General features: G+C 42.0%; 1 protein-coding gene across 1 annotated transcript; it reads left to right on the top strand.

Annotated features, from left to right (window-relative positions):
- The first annotated feature begins 591 nt into the window (after nucleotides 1–591).
- On the top strand, nucleotides 592–15,156 carry LOC114649266 (gastricsin-like). Its single transcript, XM_028798769.2, has 9 exons — nucleotides 592–745; nucleotides 9,162–9,324; nucleotides 9,619–9,736; nucleotides 9,997–10,115; nucleotides 10,215–10,411; nucleotides 11,611–11,727; nucleotides 11,959–12,106; nucleotides 14,509–14,607; nucleotides 14,691–15,156. The coding sequence occupies exons 1-9, from the start codon at nucleotides 690–692 to the stop codon at nucleotides 14,853–14,855; spliced, it is 1,182 nt and encodes a 393-aa protein (XP_028654602.1). The 5' UTR covers nucleotides 592–689; the 3' UTR covers nucleotides 14,856–15,156.
- The last annotated feature ends 1,050 nt before the right edge of the window (nucleotides 15,157–16,206 follow it).

Genomic DNA, 16,206 nt, shown 5'->3' with positions numbered 1-16,206 from the left:
TTATTGCACTCTAAAAGTTGCTAATTCTTTTTATGGCATGATTTTATGGATTTAATTAGATATTAAACTTTTTATTAATTGTGGAATATGCACTGTCTGAACCTTTATACAGACTTTATTTCTCTGTTTATAATAAACTCTGCTATTCGTTTGAACTAAAAGTTTTTTTTGTGTGCCATCCTTGGTTCAAGACCATTGATGACCTGGATACGGGAAGGTGGTCCTGGCTGTGGGTTTGGAATGTCAAAATTTGATTCTCAAGCCCTTTGTGTGTTGCACAACATAGTAGTTTCTGGTTTATGTTCACTAAAATGGGAAGTGATGGCTGCATACACTTCTCAAGCTTTTTGTGTGCTTTGCCTTGATGGCAGAGTACAGTAGGGTGGTCACAAAGTAAATGTTCGACAGGTAGTTAGAGTTAAATTGCCCAAAGTTCTTCTTGCAGTGTGACTTTGAGCCGAGCCAGGTCTTATCTCTTGGGTACACTTTGATAAGATGCCATAGCAGCTGAGGACCACCTTTCCACATAGCAGGTTCAAAGGCATGGCAGGGTGGTACATCCCCAGCAGGTAGAAGGTCTTTGTTGATTTAGCATGTAAACCCCCAGATAAGACTCCCGCTCTCATGGTATAAAAAACCTCTAGGGGCCAGTGTGTCCACTGCACGGGGAGGACGGTGTTGGAGAAAACATGAAGTGGCTAGTTGTGGTTTTGGCTTGTCTGGCTCTCTCGGAGGGACTTGTCCGGTGAGTTTCGCTTTATTGCGGTTTAACTCTGCTTTACAACTGAACATGTTGATAGATAGATATGAAAGGCACTATATGATAGATAGATAGATAGATAGATAGATAGATAGATAGATAGATAGATAGATAGATAGATAGATAGATAGATAGATAGATAGATAGATAGATAGATAGATAGATAGAACTTTATTTGTCCCCAGGGGGAAATTTGGCAAAGTGTCTATTGTTGTGTGTTATGTTGCAAATATTTACTCAAACTCTGACCCAAAGCTAGATTAATTTTTTTCAAAATTATTAGCATTTTGTACCATCTAGTCCTGCCAAAAGTAACAAGTATACTGTAATGAGACCATCAGTTTTCAGAACCCACTGAATCGAGCACAGGGAGATCAGGGAGCAGCTCTAGACAGGACAGACAAATGGAATAAATAACCAAGTATAGAAATGTAAGTACTTTGAGCATTGGAAAGATGTTATTGAAATGAAATGTTTTATTACACCAGTTTCACAGGCCATCCATAAGGGAGCATTCTGCCATTTACACTGCACCCACTGCATGGCTGTCCATATGGAGGGATTCTTGCCTTAATTTGTCTGAAATTTCTCATTGTTGGTTCATCCACGTGGTGGCACGGTGGCACAGTGGGTAGCGCTGCTGCCTCACAGTTCACTTCCCGGGTCCTCCCTGTGTGGAGTTTGCATGTTCTCCCCGTGTCTGCGTGGGTTTCCTCCGGGCGCTCCGGTTTCCTCCCACAGTCCAAAGACATGCAGGCTAGGTGGATTGGCAATTCTAAATTGGCCCTAGTGTGTGCTTGGTGTGTGGGTGTGTTTGTGTGTGTCCTGCGGTGGGTTGGCACCCTGCCTGGGATTGGTTCCTGCCTTGTGCCCTGTGTTGGCTGGGATTGGCTCCAGCAGACCCCCCGAGTTTGAATTCAGCGGGTTGGAAAATGGATGGATGGATGGATGGTTCATCCACACCACGGGATAAAGCAAAGTAACTGAAAATATCCTGCTACATCATCACTTGTGGCCTTTTGTGGTAACCATCTTCCCAGTTTGTCATTAGATTAGACTACCTCAAGTGCTCTGCCCGAGCCGACAGTCAGATGAACTCGTTTCCAATGACCATGCAGACAAGAGTTTCCAGTTTGCTTAGTTTACTGAAGCCAGTTTGAATAGGGTAAAACTACAAGTAAATCATAAACACAGAATGATGTGAGAAATCCTTACATATAAACTCACACGCTAAAATTAATGGCAAAATTACTTATTCTTTACAAATATATAAAAAATAAATAACATTCAAATAAGTGGCAGACATTTCTCTGTACAGTACTTATTCTGGCAAAGCTAGTAAGAATGTGTGAAAAGCACTCTGGCAAGTACTCTTTTAAATGCAGTGCAAGCTCTCATGAAAATGCTTTACCTTAAAAATATACCACTAAATAACTGAAATATTTTAAGACTCTGAAATCTGCATTACTATAAAGAGATAAACATCTATAAAACATTCCTACAAACCGACAATGCCTTCAAAAGCCAAACTGAGCTGAATATTTAAAATAAAAGAAGCAAGACAAACACGTGCTCTCCGTTTGTTTCTATTCTCTCTGTGAGGTTTCAGCTTGATGACATCACTAACAAAAGAGCGGCTATTCCTGAAGTACAAAAAAATGCTGAACACCACCACTAGATGGTGCTAATCTTAATTATTAACTTAATTCAAATCTCAATCAGAACAGCACATCACAATTAGGTTAGGTTTATTAATTCCACAGGGAAATTCAGATACATACAGCAGCAGAAATATAAAAATAGAAGGAAACAGACTTACACGACAGAAAATGCAGCCAATCAATCAAGCGATAAGAAAATAAATAAATCAATAAAAATATATGAGGTTGAAGCATTGAATTTCCTAATAGCAGTGAGCAGGAAAGACCTCGAGGGGTGCTTCTTAGAACACTGTGGTGGAAAGAGGCTGTGGCTAAAAGTGCTCCAATAGAGCGCCTCCTGGAGAGGATGGAGGGGATTTTTCATGATGGCATCTAAGTATGCTACCGTCCTCATTTCTACAACAGCGTCCAGTGTGTCCAGGGTTCGCCCTGTAATAGAGCAGGTTTTCCTGATAACTAATTAATTAATAATTCATAATAAATCAGCCCTTCCTATTTTTCTGTTTCCTTTTGGTGTCTTGTGTGTCATTTGGTTTATCTTGGTGAGATGTTTCTTCACAAGTGATGAGTCAGTTTTCAGGTCTTTGTGGTATTTTACTTGAATCTGTACGCTTTACACTACAAAAGTCCACAGTGGCCATGGTGGCTGGCCGATTTCGCAAGACTAGGCATTGGACGATGCACTTATCACATGATATGATTTATATCGTGATTCAGGCCGAATAATACAATATTCCTATGATATACTTCAAAGAAGTGTACTGTACATTAGTGTGGCCTATTAAAAGGCACTCATAAAGTAAACACTGCAAAGTAAATTTAAATCAGTGCACTTAATGTATAAGTTTCAATGTATGATAATTGAAGATTTTAGTTTTTTTGTAAAAATATAAAAAAATAACAAAATATTTGCACTGCAGTAACACAAAATGTGTTGCTAGTTGATTAGAATTTTGTGGAACTCTGTACACATGACAATGATGTCCCATTAAGCCTATAATATAACCTTACTACAGTGCAAAATCACCCCATTTAAATGAATCGTCTTGTTTTCTAAGTTATCACCTAACATCGCTCCAACAATGGCTGTCCTTTAATTTCCTGCCTCAATGCTTTACTGACCCATTAGCTATGAGTCCTGACTGGATCTATAGAGAACTCGAAATGTTATATTTTGTTTAAAGAAAAATGAGAATATCAACACTCCGCATGAAGCTGAGACCACTCTGCTGTGACAATATCCCCCCAACCGACTTGGACCAGACCTGTAGGATGAGTAGATCAGAAAAGCATGCGTTAGGAATTTGGCTGCTTCCTTTCTCCACCATGCTTGAGGCCTGCTGCTGTAAGTCGTCCCCATTTCTGAATCAATATCAGTGAAGGGTTCATCAGCGTCCTGAGCCCTCGGTTTGACACTCGTGGCTTGTGAGGGCTGCAGTTACTGTAGGTTGCTGCTTCCAGTAGTGTTTGAGTTTGTCACAAAATCTAATAAGCTTACGCTTTTCCAGTCCAGTCCCTTGCATATTGTAATCTTTTTAATTAGCCAATTAGAGGGGTAATTTTGCTTGACTTTTCACTACATTAATATTTTAAGAAATAGTACTGAATATATGCACACACATACAGTGCATCCGGAAAGTATTCACAGCGCGTCACTTTTTCCACATTTTGTTATGTTACAGCTTTATTCCAAAATGGATTAAATTCATTTTTTTCACAGAATTCTGCACACAACACCCCATAATGACAATGTGAAAAAAGTTTACTTGAGGTTTTTGCAAATTTATTAAAAATAAAAAACTGAGAAATCCCATGTACACAAGTATTCACAGCCTTTGCTCAATACTTTGTTGATGCACGTTTGGCAGTAATTACAGCCTCAAGTCTTGTTGAATATGATGCCACAAGCTTGGCACACCTATCCTTGGCCAGTTTCTCCCATTCCTCTTTGCAGCACCTCTCAAGCTCCATCAGGTTGGATGGGAAGCGTCGGTGCACAGCCATTTTAAGATCTCTCCAGAGATGTTCAATCAGATTCAAGTCTGGGCTCTGGCTGGGCCACTCAAGGACATTCACAGAGTTGTCCTGAAACCAATCCTTTGATATCTTGGCTGTGTGCTTAGGGTCGTTGTCCTGCTGAAAGATGAACCGTTGCCCCAGTCTGAGGTCAAGAGCGCTCTGGAGCAGGTTTTCATCCAGGATGTCTCTATACATTGCTGCAGTCATCTTTCCCTTTATCCTGACTAGTCTCCCAGTCCCTGCCGCTGAAAAACATCCCCACAGCATGATGCTGCCACCACCATACTTCACTGTAGGGATGGTATTGACCTGGTGATGAGCGGTGCCTGGTTTCCTCCAAACGTGACGCCTGGCATTCACACCAAAGAGTTCAATCTTTGTCTCATCAAACCAGAGAATTTTCTTTCTCATGGTCTGAGAGTCCTTCAGGTGCCTTTTGGCAAACTCCAGGCGGGCTGCCATGTGCCTTTTACTAAGGAGTGGCTTTCGTCTGGCCACTCTACCATACAGGCCTAATTGGTGGATTGCTGCAGAGATGGTTGTCCTTCTGGAACATTCTCCTCTCTCCACAGAGGACCTCTGGATCTCTGACAGAGTGACCATCGGGTTCTTGGTCACGTCCCTGACTAAGGCCCTTCTCCCCCGATTGCTCAGTTTAGATGGCCGGCCAGCTCTAGGAAGAGTCCTGGTGGTTTTGAACTTCTTCCACTTACGGATGATGGAGGCCACTGTGCTCATTGGGACCTTCAAAGCAGCAGAAATGTTTCTGTAACCTTCCCCAGATTTGTGCCTCAAGACAATCCTGTCTCGGAGGTCTACAAACAATTCCTTTGACTTCATGTTTGGTTTGTGCTCTGACATGAACTGTCAACTGTTGGACCTTATATAGACAGGTGTGTGCCTTTCCAAATCAAGTCCAATCAACTGAATTTACCACAGGTGGACTCCAATTAAGCTGCAGAAACATCTCAAGGATGATCAGGGGAAACAGGATGCACCTGAGCTCAATTTTGAGCTTCATGGCAAAGGTTGTGAATACTTATGTACATGTGCTTTCTCAATTTTTTTATTTTTAATAAATTTGCAAAAACCTCAAGTGAACTTTTTTCACGTTGTCATTATGGGGTGTTGTGTTTAGAATTCTGAGGAAAAAAATGAATTTAATCCATTTTGGAATAAAGCTGTAACATACCAAAATGTGGAAAAAGTGATGTGCTATGAATACTTTCTGGATGCACCGTATATGCACACATATACACACATATATATTTTGATATAATATTTTGTTAAATTTGTGGTTTACATTTGAACATGTTTTGTGTTTTAATATAACTACACTGTATTTGCAGTTAATATTTATATAATTCTTGTGTAAGTAAATGTAGGTTATTATGCATAGGAAATAGGAGTGTTAGATTTGGGGACACAATGGCAGGTCTAAAACTTGAAAGTACCCCTTTATGAGAAGGACCTGGGAGTCACAGTGGACTCATCACTATCTATGTCCAGTCAGGGTACAGAAACAATCAAAGAAGTAAATAACATGCTAGGCTATGCAGCTCCTAATGTGTGGAATTCATGTCCAAAGAGTTCTGCTCAAGGCTTTATAACACACTAGTGAGGCCACACCTGGAGTACTGTGTGCTGTTTTGGGCTCCATATTACAAAAAAGACATAGCAGCACTAGAGAAGACCCACAGAAGATTGACAAGGCTGATCCCAGGACTGTGAGGTCTGAGCTGTGAGGAGAGGAACTGAACATTTTCAGTTTAAGTAAATGGAGATTAAGAGGAGATATGACTGAAGTATATTAAAATTCTGAAAGGAATTAGTACAGTGGATCCAGGCTATAACTTTCAGAGCCAGTCAATCCAATAGGCAACATAACTGGACGCTGAGGGAGCCGTCATCTGAGGAGCACCATTTATGAAAGTTAAGGGGCACAAGCTCCAGACACAGAAGGGGACCCCTGAAACTGTTGTCATACTTTAATGACACTGAATAGGCACCGTTTACGAAAGTAAAAGTACGCACCTTCCTTAAAGTCTGCCATCTATACACAAAGGAGCACTCTTTGGGCTACTGAAGGGGTGTGCTGCTGACACCGAGGGGCACCCAATTGGTTATCAAAGTCTAATAATACCAACTACCTGCTATGGACAATGAGGGGTGACATTCGTCCACCCTGCCTAAGGCTCCAAATGGGCTTCAGCTGACATTGGTTACTTTAAAATAAAATTTTCAATAAGAACAAGGAGATACAGTTGGAACATTAAGGGCAGATTTCACACAAATGCGAGAAAGTTTTTCTTTGCACAGAGGACTGTAGACTTCTCTCTCTCTCTGTATATATATTAACAGTGCATCCAGAAAGTATTCACAGCACATCACTTTTTCCACCTTTTGTTATGTTACAGCCTTATTCCAAAATGGATTAAATTCATTTTTTTCCTCAGAATTCTACGCACAACACCCCATAATGACAACGTGAAAAACGTTTACTTGAGGTTTTTGTAAATTTATTAAAAATAAAAAAACTGAGAAAGCACATGTACATAAGTATTCACAGCCTTTGCTCAATACTTTGTCGACGCACCTTTGGCAGCAATTACAGCCTCAAGTCTTCTGGAATATGATGCCACAAGCTTGGCACACCTATCCTTGGCCAGTTTCGCCACCCATTCCTCTTTACAGCACCTCTCAAGCTCCATCAGGTTGGATGGGAAGCGTCGGTGCACAGCCATTTTAAGATCTCTCTAGAGGTGTTTAATCGGATTCAAGTCTGGGCTCTGGCTGGGCCACTCAAGGACATTCACAGAGTTGTCCTGAAGCCACTCCTTTGATATCTTGGCTGTGTGCTTAGGGTCGTTGTCCTGCTGAAAGATGAACCGTTGCCCCAGTCTGAGGTCAGGAGCACTCTGGAGCAGGTTTTCATCCAGGATGTCTCTGTACATTGCTACAGTCATCTTTCCCTTTATCCTGACTAGTCTCCCAGTTCCTGCCGCTGAAAAACATCCCCACAGCATGATGCTGTCACCACCATGCTTCACTGTAGGGAAGGTATTGGCAGGGTGATGAAGCGGTGCCTGGTTTCCTCCAAACGTGAGTTCAATCTTTGTCTCATCAAACCAGAGAATTTTCTTTCTCATGGTCTGAGAGTCCTTCAGGTGCCTTTTGGCAAACTCCAGGCAGGCTGCCATGTGCCTTTTACTAAAGAGTGGCTTCCGTCTGGCCACTCTATCATACAGGCCTGTTTGGTGGATTGCTGCAGAGATGGTTGTCCTTCTGGAACGTTATCCTCTCTCCACAGAGGACCTCTGGATCTCTGACAGAGTGACCATCGGGTTCTTGGTCACCTCCCTGACTAAGGCCCTTCTCCCCCGATCGCTCAGTTTAGATGGCTGGCCAGCTCTAGTAAGTGTCCTGGTGGTTTCGAACTTCTTCCACTTACGGATGATGGAGGCCACTTTGCTCATTGGGACCTTCAAAACAGCAGAAATTTTTCTGTAACCTTCCCCAGATTTGTGCCTCGAGACAATCCCGTCTTGGAGGTCTACAGACAATTCCTTTGACTTCATGCTTGGTTTGTGCTCTGACATGAACTGTCAACTGTGGGACCTTATATAGACAGGTGTGTGCCTTTCCAAATCATGTCCAGTCAACTGAATTTACCACAGGTGGACTCCAATGAAGCTGCAGAAACATCTCAAGGATGATCAGGGGAAACAGGATGCACCTAAGCTCAATTTTGAGCTTCATGGTAAAGGCTGTGAATACTTGTGTACATGTGCTTTCTCAATGTTTTTATTTTTAATAAATTTGCAAAACTCTCAAGTAAACTTTTTTCACGTTGTCATTATGGGGTGTTGTGTGTAGAATTCTGAGGAAAAAAATGAATTTAATCCATTTTGGAATAAGGCTGTAACATAACAAAATGTGGAAAAAGTGATGCGCTGTGAATACTTTCCGGATGCACTGTATAAATCCAATATCTGTCTTAACAGATTGAGATCGAGTTTTTTTCTATGACTTGCTTGAACATTCCGGTTGATTTTATGAGTTCTTTCATCGCGCTAAGTATCATAGTTTGCTTGCAGGACTGATTTATTCGTGTGAATCCGAGACAGAGGCTGCAGGCTGAGGGGAGGGGGAAGCGTGACGTCAGGAGTGGGGAGCCGGGTGAGTCCTCCTCACTCACGTGCCAGCCTCTGTTCAAATTGCTCTACCTCAAGGCTGCGTTTTGGAGAGGACCTTGCCTCTGCTTAGCTAGTGATGCCTGTTTGTTTATCGATTGTTAAAGTGTGTCCTGTTTCACTACTCCATGGGTGGAGCTGCAGGGGACGGCTGCTGTGAAATAAATTATCAAGAAGTATAGAGAGCAGGACTTTATGGGCCTTCAAATCTACACTTAGTGTTATTTTGAACAATGTACTGTAGGTGAGTCAGATGGATGAGCTTGTGGGGTTGAATGGTCTGTTCTCATCACAGTTTTTCTAATGTTCTAAGTTAATGTTCTTGGCTTATAAATAGAATTGCACTTTCTGTAAGTAAACTAAATTAGAATGGACTGAATGTAAAGTCAGCAAGTCAACCGACAGTTAGAGGTAAATGTTCTTGCCTTCTACTAATGGGCAGAGCTGGGTGGGATAGGGCTGAGCTTTCCAAAAGGTTTCCCAGGTGTCTACACAGGTTAGGTAAAACTGAGCTGATGTTTCCAACAGTGTCCCTCTGAAGAAGTTCAAGTCCATTCGTCAGGAGATGAAGGAGAAGGGTCTCCTCAAACCCATCCACTACACTGATCCCGGTCTCAAGTACTCCCAGACTCTGTACCCGAACGGCCCCTATGCCTATGCTGTCAATGAGCCTCTTGTCAACTATGCAGATGTGAGTCCTCCATCTTTTCTTGCTGATCTCTTAGCCAATGGTGGGTGAGAGTGTCTGTCTGTCTGAAGTCTGCTTTTTATGATTCTGACTTTCTTGTCTTTAAAGGACGCTCCAGTTTGGAGGTGGAGAAGTGATTGCGGGTGGGCAGCCTTCTTCTGTCTATCTATGTGCATTTTCCATAGTGAACTGTTTGACTTTAAAGTTATACGTGTCTACCATGACTTTTTCTTGAACAGCTCGGTTCACATCCCAGAATATTTGGAGTAATGTTCTCATGTTGTCCTTATCTTTCAGTTGTTCTACTATGGAGTAATCTCTATTGGAACTCCACCCCAGTCCTTCTATGTCTTGTTTGACACAGGATCCTCTGTCTTCTGGCTTGCTTCTACCTACTGTAGCAGTGAGGCCTGCAGTAAGTTTGGGGATCACTAGGGGGTGATGGAGAGCTCTCAGGTGTTCTTCTTTGCAGGGGGATAAAAGGCAAAAACAATGATTGTGTTGTTTCAGAAGAGCATTATTTAGGGACCACCAGGACTTAGTCACACCTATGACTGGTCAGACATACACATTCAGGGAAATAGCAGAAAATATTGGGGCTCTAAGTAAAGAAGACTGTGTGTCTCTACCTCTAGGTGAAACTTCCTTCTAATTGCTTTCTCCTTCTCTTTACAGCCAACCACCCACTCTTCAACCCCAGCAAGTCATCCACTTACTACTCCAGGGACCGCACCTTCTATCAGGGTTATGGCACTGGCAGCCTAACAGGAGTGTTTGGCTTCGACACCCTTCATGTAAGGCCTTACCTTACCCTTACCCCAGTTCTCACCTTCACATTCTTTGCTGGACCAACTTCCCACTTACTTCTTGGTTGATTCTCTTTTGCCAATCAGATTGAAGGTCTAACCATCCCCAACCAGGGAGTAGGCCTGAGCATCACCGAACCTGGCAACACATTTGTCCATGCTAATTTTGAAGGCATCTTGGGCCTGGCATACCCTAGTATGGCTGATGGACAGATCCCTGTTATGGATACCATGATGCAGGACAACCTGCTCCCAGCAAACGTATTTGCCTTCTACATTAGCAAGTAGGTTATGTATTCTTTCACTGCACTCCTTACACTCCACCTGTCTTTACTTTTTAACAGAGAGCCTTTGCTGATGAGTGCTTAGCACTGTGACCTCATTGATTCAGTGTCTTGTTCACATGTGGGGTATTAACTGGGCATTTTAGTTTTCCCCCCCACAGCCTAAAGACATGGATGCTAGGTTCATTGGTGAGTAGTGATGAGAGAAATGATTTGTAAGAAATTGAATTTACAATGAAACTCAATGTTTTGCTTTAAAAAAGAATTTGCCAAACAAGTTGCATTCCCTTTCCAGGATATTAGTGAAGCCGACACAAGAAATAAAGAGTTTAGGTGGGGTTTAACAGGAGTTAGGAAACATGTATATGTTTTACTTCTGCCTGTGTCTGTCTGTCATTTAGTATCTAAATAAAGATCTCTAGTGAAAAACTAAATCAGCAGGCTCATTTCCTATCACGTATAGATATTATGTTGAGCTGCCAGATATGTTCTGGTAGTTTGATCCCTACTTTGCCAATCATGACAATCGTAGAGATCACAATCCTAAAGATGCACTGGAGACAGACTAACTGATGTGGATAGTAGTTAAAAAACAGGAAAGGGTTGTTGCTAAGTAATGGCATCAGAGGGGGTGTGGTTTCTCATGTAATAACATTTTCTGATGGAGAAAACATAGTGGTAAACACAATGGCGCATTAAGGAGAGTCCTGGCATGGAAACTATACAGCATTTCATATTTTTAAAAACGCTCTATGTTTTCCATGGTAATGTGACTTGAGCTTAACTTGTGGTCGACTGGTTACATGCATTATGTAGTTGCAAAAAAGAACACAGGTAAACACGAAACGTGACATGAGATCTTGTTACCACACCAAAAAATGTTTAAAACCTTCGAGTGAGTTTCGCATTTTGCAATTTTAAAATCACCTGCATAATGAACTTTAGAGTCAGTTTCACAAAACGGTATGCAGATCAAAACTTACCTGTTTCTCTCATTACTATTGGAGGGTCTAAATTCTCTCCATGTAAGTGTACACTTGAGTGGCTCCAGTGATGAAATGGTATCCCATTCATAGTTGGTTGCTGTCTTGTGGCCAGTACTGCTGGGATAGGCTCAGTGCCCCCAGGACCCTGAACTGGATTAGGTATGTTTAAGGTTAATGTATATCGTGGTTTTACTGATCTGATTTTCTTTTCAGGAATTTTGAGGATGGCAGTGAGGTAACTTTTGGTGGTGTTGACCAGAGCCGATACACTGGTCAAATCTACTGGGCACCAGTCACTGAACAGTTGTACTGGCAGATTGCTATCAATGGGTATGTCCTTTCTTCCCTTCATCACAGCACTAAAATGGGTCTGGTCTTATTTTCACATTAAGCAGCTATTTCTGTCTTCGTAAACTTTGCAGAGTCATGTGACCATGCAGAATCAAGTCATTAGTGGTCAACACTGATGAGGAGGGTCATATTGGTCCCCAGAGGTCATGCAATGCATTCATCTATTCTGTGGTTTTCAAGTTAAGTCACTTACTTATCTCTGACTTGCAGCTTCCAGATCAATAAACAGGAGACTGGATGGTGCAGAGATGGATGCCAAGCAATTGTAGACACTGGCACCTCCCTGCTCACCTGCCCCCAGCAGTACTTGGGCTACTTGCAGCAGTACATTGGCGCTCAGGCTAACCAGTATGGAGAGGTGAGTGTCTTCTGGAACTATAGGTCTTACTATAGATCAGTAATAATGATGTGCATCATGGATAAAATAGTAGAAGGAATTATTAAGGAAAGGATTGAGCATCACATGACAAGAACAGGAGTTTTAGGGAACAGTCAACATGGTTTCAGAGGAGTTGGGGTTGTGCTGCACTAATATGCTTAAACCTAGGAGCAGGTAACATAACCATACGATAAGAGAGGTACATATGAAATTATTTATCTGGATTTTCGGAAATAATTTGGTAAAGACCACAGGAGGGATTGGGCATCAAACTTAATGATGTGGGAACTCAAGGTGTAGTGCATAGATGGGTGCAGAATTAGCTAAAAACACAGGGAGCAGAGGGTTATGGTGCAAGGGACTTAGTTAAGAGTGATGTCTCACAGGGTCAGCGCTAGGGCCACTGCTATTATTAATATACATGAAGTGTCTGGATAGGAATATAAATAACAAGTTAAGTTTGCAGATGATACTAAACTGGGTGGAATGGCAGGTAATCTAGAATAAGTCGAATCATCAGATAGATAGATAGATAGATAGATAGATAGATAGATAGATAGATAGATAGATAGATAGATAGATAGATAGATAGATAGATAGATACTTTATTAATCCCAAGGGGAAATTCACAAAGTCCAGCAGCACCTTATCATCCATCCATCCATTTTCCAACCCGCTGAATCCGAACACAGGGTCACAGGGGTCTGCTGGAGCCATTCCCAGCTAACACAGGGCACAAGGCAGGAACCAATCCCGGGCAGGGTGCCAACCCACCGCAGGAGCTGCACCTTACTGCTACAAAAAAAAAACAATATTAAATTAAAGATTGATAATAATGCAGGTAAAAACAGACAATAACTTTATATAATGTTACCGTTTACCCCCCCGGGTGGAATTGAAGAGTCGCATAGTTTGGGGGAGGAACGATCTTCTCAGTCTGTCAGTGGAGCAGGACAGTGACAGCAGTCTGTCACTGAAGCTGCTCTTCTGTCTGGAGATGACACTGTTTAGTGGATGCAGTGGATTTTCCATAATTGATAGGAGCCTGCTGAGCGCCCGTCGCTCTGCCACGGATGTCAAACTGTCCAGCTCCATGTCAACAATAGAGCCTGCCTTCCTCACCAGTTTCTCCAGGCGTGAGGAGTCTTTCTTCTTCATGCTGCCTCCCCAGCACACCACCGCGTAGAAGAGGGCGCTCGCCACAACCGTCTGATAGAACATCTGCAGCACCTTATTGCAGATGTTGAAGGACGCCAGCCTTCTAAGGAAGTATAACCGGCTCTGTCCTTTCTTACACAGAGCATCAGTATTGGTATTATTATTATCGGTATATTAGTATCTCTATCATCATAGAGAGACTAAAACAGAATACAGGCTTGGGGAGAGTTGTGGCAGATGAAATTTAAAAATAGTAAGGAGTTACACATTGGAAGTAAAAATGAAAGGTATGAATGCACAATGCGGAGTCTGAAACTTGATTGTACACCTTATGAGAAGAATTTAGAAGTCACAGTGGACTCGACACTAATTACATCCAGACAGTGTGTAGAAGTGATCAAGAAGGCTAACAGGATGTTAGGTTATATAGCACAATGTATGGCGTTCAAGTCAAAGGAGGTTATGCTAAATGTAAGTTACTGTATGTAACACACTAGTGAGGCCTCATCTGGAAGCTTAGCAGAATGTTAACATATACTGTACAATATAGCACCCCTGATGTGTGGAGTTCAAGTCAAAGGAGGTCATGCTCAAGCATTGTAACAGACACGTGAGGCGTCATCTGGAGTACTGTGTTCAGTTTGGGTCTCCAGGCTACAAAAAGGACATAGCAGCACTAGAAATGGTCCAGAGAAGAGCAACTAGGCTGATTCCAGAACTACAGGGAATGAATTATGAGGAAAGATTTAAAGAGCCGAGCCTTTTCAGTTTAAGCAAACTACGAATAAGAGATGACGCGATAGAAGGCATTAACATTATGCAGAGAATGAATCCAGTGGATCGAGGCTGTTATTTTAAAATGAGTTCAACAAGAACATGGAGACAGGGTTGGAAACCAGTTAATACACAATTCTACACAAATGTTAGAAAGTTTCCCTTCACACAGAAAGCTATGGGCATGTAATAAATTACCCAGTAGCGCTGTGGAATTTAGGGACCTTCAAAATTTGGCTTGATGTTATTTTGGAGAAATTAGGAGGATAGGACTAGTGAGCTTTGTTGGGCTTGTTCTAGTCAAAACTTTTCTAATGTTCTAACCTACTGTAATTGAATAAATTTTCAATGTCACTAATTGAGTGATCCCCAAAGTCAGCTGAACATCTTATTCCAAGAATGAGAAGCTGTGAATATGACAACCTTACAGCTACTCTTATCGTTCACAGTACATGATCAACTGCAACAATCTGAACAACATGCCAACCCTCAGTTTCACTATCAATGGCGTGAACTTCCCTCTGCCTCCCTCTGCCTACACTATGGTGGTAAGTGACTAGGCCAGCCAAATAATAATTTAAGTAACATCTGAGAGCACTCTTTAGTTCCTTGTATTTTTTTCTTTTTCAAGCACAATGAAAATGGACAATACTACTGCACAAGTGGAATCATGGGCACCTACCTGCCATCCCGAAATGGCCAGCCTCTGTGGATCCTGGGTGATGTCTTCCTGAGGGAGTACTACACTGTTTATGACAGGCAGAGCAACCAAGTTGGATTCGCCCTGGCAGCCTAAATCACATTCTGTTTCCTGCTCCCACACACTAAGGACCACCAATACAAAGAGAAGACCCAAGAGCTACAGCTTCCTGAGTATTCATGACACAACGGGTTTAATAATTTATCAACTGCAGCTAAAAGATGGGATCAACATAAAGGAATTTCAGCCTTCAGCCAGCAGAGGGCAGAAGACATCCAACACTCCTTTACTAAGCTGCATGCCTGGTCTGCCAGCTCTCCTTGGGCCTTGACAGCAGTGGGGGCCTGAATGGATTGTGCGTTTCTAAACCTGAATAAAAATGAAAGAAAAATGATAAACATATCACCTATGATCCAAATTGAATAAAAATGTAATCACTTAAATCTTATACTTTGTCTTTCAATGTTCGTGTTTGCTAAGGTGTCTTTCCACTCATGTGGTAACTTGAAGTTTTCCTCATCCTGGGTCTCAATGCCTATCATGTTCAGAGGATACATGGTAGTCTTCAAAGTTGTAAACCTCGGTGCCTCTACCACAAATATTGTGCAAGGTATTCGTTTGGAGAAATAAATAGTGAGAGTCCACAGGTCCAAAGGACGAGGGGTTTACTGAGCACCGATTGTGCCTATATGACTGGGCTGCAGTCCTCGGACTCCATATCTACACAGCCCTAACTCTTTACCAATGTATCTTTCAACAGCTGGTAAATATTTCATTGGTACATTGGTGTCCTAAGTTTATTAGATTAGATACCTGTTGTCTCCACTCCATGGGTAACTCTGCATACTGCCATAGTGGAAATGTTCACCCCCAGCGGACGGATGGGCTCATTGATTTACAGAACACAGAAGCAACAGAATGGGTCAACTCTGCTTTAATAATTCATTCAGCAATGGCGAATCTCTGACAATTAGGAACCTCTCTGTGGCTGGTAAGTGAAGGGGTGGAAGTCAGGTCTGGGGGGTCAGACTTCAATGATGCTACTTCTCCCCACTGCTAGCAGGTCACAGCCCAAGGATTGAAGATATTGGAGCGTTTGTGTTTGTAACAGCTGATGTGTTCAACAGGCAGAGGGAAAATGTGGACAAGGAACAGTGAAGCACCAAGTGTGACAGCAGAGAGAGGCCAATTAAAATAAAGATTCTGCTATTAAATGTTAGGCTTCTTTTACAGCTGTTGGCAGATTTTTTATCCGATATAAAGCTTATGTAAATAGGACATCTGTTGCCTGTAGGAATTTTAAATAATCTAAGAATTATGAATCAGCCTTCATTTTGTGAGTGCAGAGCATGCACTCTTATATACAAGTAATTTTGCATTAAAAAGACAATCGATGAACATACCTGAGGGTTTGATTATAATAATAATTCATTACATTTATATAGCG

Source organism: Erpetoichthys calabaricus, chromosome 3, assembly GCF_900747795.2.
Source record: "Erpetoichthys calabaricus chromosome 3, fErpCal1.3, whole genome shotgun sequence".
In the NCBI taxonomy this organism is placed as follows: Eukaryota; Metazoa; Chordata; class Cladistia; order Polypteriformes; family Polypteridae; genus Erpetoichthys; species Erpetoichthys calabaricus.
The sequence above is the reverse complement of the archived record's forward strand: the minus strand, read 5'-3'. Positions and strand labels throughout refer to the sequence as shown.

Coding starts and splice junctions, on each gene's coding strand:
- LOC114649266 (XM_028798769.2), top strand. CDS start 690: ATGAAGTGGCTAGTTGTGGTTTTGGCTTGTCTGGCTCTCTCGGAGGGA. Junction 746..9,161: donor CTCTCGGAGGGACTTGTCCG/GTGAGTTTCGCT, acceptor TGTTTCCAACAG/TGTCCCTCTGAAGAAGTTCA. Junction 9,325..9,618: donor CTCTTGTCAACTATGCAGAT/GTGAGTCCTCCA, acceptor CTTATCTTTCAG/TTGTTCTACTATGGAGTAAT.